At 55.0% G+C, this 3,622-nt stretch overlaps 1 protein-coding gene across 1 annotated transcript; it reads right to left on the reverse strand.

Annotated features, from left to right (window-relative positions):
* Positions 1-1,592: 1,592 nt before the first annotated feature.
* Positions 1,593-2,325, reverse strand: LOC136457567 (GDSL esterase/lipase At5g03610-like). The gene is made up of 2 exons (XM_066457601.1): positions 2,274-2,325; positions 1,593-2,193 (listed from the first exon to the last, which is right to left on the reverse strand). Exon 2 carries the CDS (start codon positions 2,116-2,118, stop codon positions 1,678-1,680), a length of 441 nt encoding a protein of 146 aa, XP_066313698.1. The 5' UTR covers positions 2,119-2,193; positions 2,274-2,325; the 3' UTR covers positions 1,593-1,677.
* Positions 2,326-3,622: the final 1,297 nt, after the last annotated feature.

Consider the following 3,622-nt stretch of genomic DNA (forward strand, 5'->3'; position numbering starts at 1 on the left):
CTTCAAACTAATTAAACACCTAGGGTTGCAAAACACACATGACATAGGCCAAATCAATGCGTACAAATTGAGAAAGGGAGAGAGATGATACCTTGCTATCGAAGATCTATGGATCAAATCCAAGTTTTCAAGGTCTAATTTGTGCAATCAAGAAGGATGGACAGGTTGGGGAGAGGTCGAAACCGAGAGAGAGAGTTAGAAAGAATGAAGGCCAGCTAGGGCAAGAAAAAAGACCGTTGATTTTGAATTGAAGGTTGGTGCCACAGGCGGCGCCGTGTCTTGTGGCGCTCTGCCAAGTCAAAGGTCATGTTGGCCGCATCCAGGAACATATGACGCCGAGACATGTTAGCTCGGCGCCGTAGGTCATGGCGTCGACCACCAGGGTCTAGAATCGGGATTACGACTCTCAGGGGTGTAGACATGAATTTTTGACAAAAGAAGGGCGAAAATGAAAAAAATCAGTTCCACTGGTTCCGCCACTGCTGGTGCCAACATGGAAGAGACTTCTGATACATGTACATTAGTGAACGCAAACTTGATATCCAACCTTTTGGCTCCTGTGTTTAATTAATTTTGAAAACAACTATAGCCATTTTTAGAGGAACAATGACGGAAGAATTTCACTAAGGGTGTGTTTTTTTCCGTGGACGTTCCTAGCCCGGTTAGACCATGAGAGCCTGGGTACCGAGGGCAGGCCCAGCAGGTACAACGACGGCTTGTTTGGTTCCATTCCTCGGCCAGGCTAGGTAGGGATCGTGTTTGTTTGCCACCGGAACTTGTTATTGACATTACATCGAGCACTTGGTTCGCATGAGAAGTCCACCACCAGGGGAGAATCACGCGAGCTCGTCGTCGGTGCCCCATGCCTACGCCGGCGACGAGTGGGCCGGCCCAAGCTCGAGGCCTTCCGCCTGGCGACGAGCGCGAGCACACCTAGCACAGTGAGCCCGAGCTCGAGGCCTTGCACATCGATGCCTGCAGCACGGCGAGCGCGCGCACACCCATGGCAGCATAGTTGTCCTTGAGGGCCAGCCCGAAGAGCGCCCCCGCTATGTGCTTCCCCGCCTCGGGGACTGACGCGCCCGACCGGAGCACCTCGACGAGCGCTGCCATGGGCCCCGGTGCACACGATGCACACTTTGTTGGCGGGATCTTGGGTGACGGCGAGCTCGAGCGCTTCGTTCCCACCTCCACCAAGGATGAGCGTGACGGTGAGGACCGGGCAGCCGCCGGACACCGGAGGCGGCGAGCGAACGGGGGAGGGTGAGGCAGGTAGTGGCGTAGCACTACGTACCGAAGTGGAGACGGAAACCGAGAGGTGACGGAAACCAGCGCGTTCGGAAGGAGAGAGCCAGACTGAGCAAGGCCTGGAGAAAACGAGACCCATTTCCGTTTCCCCCCAAGCCTGGCTGCGGACTGCTTTAAGCAGCGTGCAGGCCTGGCCCGTGGAGCGACCAGGGAAACAAACAAGTCTACTTGCAGCCCACGAGCCTGTCCCTGGCTCCTGTCCAAGCAAACATATAGGCTCTAAGAAATTCACTAAGGATACATTTTTAGAGGAACAATGACAGGAGAATTTCACTAAGGATCCAACAGCTTGGTTAGTTTTCTTTTTATGATTACTCCTATTTTTCATCTCATAGGGCAAATGTGATATTTTAAGAATCCCAACTGGGGTCAGGTGGACAGAAGGAACTCGTGGATCTTGGGCCTGAATGTTCGGGCGACGGCGGACCACGCGGCCTGCGTCGGGTGGACGTCGTCCCAGTAGAAATGCTTGCTCGGGTCATCACACAGCGTGTACTGCCGCCTGCCGCTGTCATCCTGCTGCCCGCAGTGGCCGTCGGCGCTGAAGCTCTCGCAGCACGGCCGCCTCGGCTCCGCGAACCTCTCCGCTGCCGGCACGTCCTCGACGAAGGCGGCGAAGGGCGTGTTGAGGTCGAGCAGGAGGAACGTGCGGTTGGCTGGGTCGAGCGCGGCGAGCACGGACTGGAGCGCCGCGTTGTGCTGCGCGGCGCCCGCGTTGGCGAGCGGGTCGCACGCGGAGTAGTTGAGCGCTCGGGTGAAGAGCGGCGTGCACCCCATGGGGTGCAGGTTGGTGACCACCACCTTGCGCATGCCCACCTCGTCGCGCAGCCGCCGCAGCTGCTCCCGGAGCTGCCGCACCACCGCCGGGATATACGCGATCGCGGCCTGCGTGCATGCTCACTGTTCAGTACTAAGTAAGACAGCGACGAGATATGGTATATGGTGGTGATAACTGGCGTACGTACGGTTGTGCTGTTGTCCTTGTCGGCGGCGTAGGAGTAGTCATTGCCGGCAACTGCGGCGGGGCTCCATCGCCACGTGCTTTAACTCGCGTTGCATTGCTCACTTCACTTCTTCACTACGAATAGCACAGGGGAGTACTCAACTGACCTATGAAGTCGGTGAGGACGCGGCCGTCGGAGAAGCCGTACGGGTCGTACCACGCGCGGGTCAGCTCCCGCCCGAGGTCGCCCAGGTTCCCCGTGTCCGCGTACGAGTCCCCGAACACCCACACCGGCGACGATTGCTTGCCGGCGTTGTTGTCGCAGCCGCTTCCGCTCCCACTTCCGCCGCTGCTAGCGTCGCCCTCGTCCCTGTGCTTGCGCAGCGCCTCTGCCGCCGGCGTCCTCGTCAACGCCGTGAAGCCTGCATCGTGTCATGATTCATGAGTGAGGAATCAAAGTTAGGATTAACAAATGCTGTGGCTGGAGATGTTTGTTTTCCTTCTTCTTACAGATGAGAAGCAGCAGCAGGAGCGTCGTCGTCGACGTCGACACGGTAGCCGCCAAAGCTTGGCGAGGGAGGCGGAGGCCACGACGGCGGCGATGATTCGTGTGCTCCATCTCCGTCGCGTCGCGTGGCCCTGCCCTGCCCTCTCTGCTTCTCTGGCTCTCCCAAGGCTGCGCCTCTGTGTATATATATACACAGAGGTAGATCAGAGTATCAGACTGGCGTAGCTCGCGCCTACTGGGGCAGGATTTTTTTTTTGCTGAATAATATTTTTTTAAATTAAATATTTGGTATAAACTTGCACCTTAGGCTTATTTATTAGTACTAACCGGAAGCACACACACTAAACGCAACCCAACTCAACGCCAACACATAAGAGCTTGTTGATACATTCGTATCCACGCTAAGACGAATATGAATGCATCCAAACAAAATCTAACTGGAATATTTTCATTACGTAATTTCAGATGCGCGACTTATAGGCTGCAGCCAGGCGTGTGAGCACAATTGAGGCTCCAAGAATACGGAGTAAGGATATTTGTAAAGGCTAAGAACACGGCACTATTTAAGTGCAAGACTTGGTGTTGAGAGCATTTAGACTTAGTGCTATGACTTTCTTTTATCTTTGACCGTGCTATTAAGGGGGTCAAGATGGCAAACTGATCATAGATCAGTTGGTTGAGTTCTATGCGGTGGAACCTGTCCATCCGGATTTAAGTCCTCGACTTGGCACGGGTGATCGTATTTTTCTGGATTTATTCCAGGATTTAACGGTGCTATGCTTTTAGTGGTAGGCGACGTTCCCGTCGACAGCGAGGCGCCTATGGTGACTTTGTGAATCTCGAGATCTGCCGGCTCAGTCATT

This window comes from Miscanthus floridulus, chromosome 6, assembly GCF_019320115.1.
Source record: "Miscanthus floridulus cultivar M001 chromosome 6, ASM1932011v1, whole genome shotgun sequence".
NCBI classification, from domain to species: domain Eukaryota; kingdom Viridiplantae; phylum Streptophyta; class Magnoliopsida; order Poales; family Poaceae; genus Miscanthus; species Miscanthus floridulus.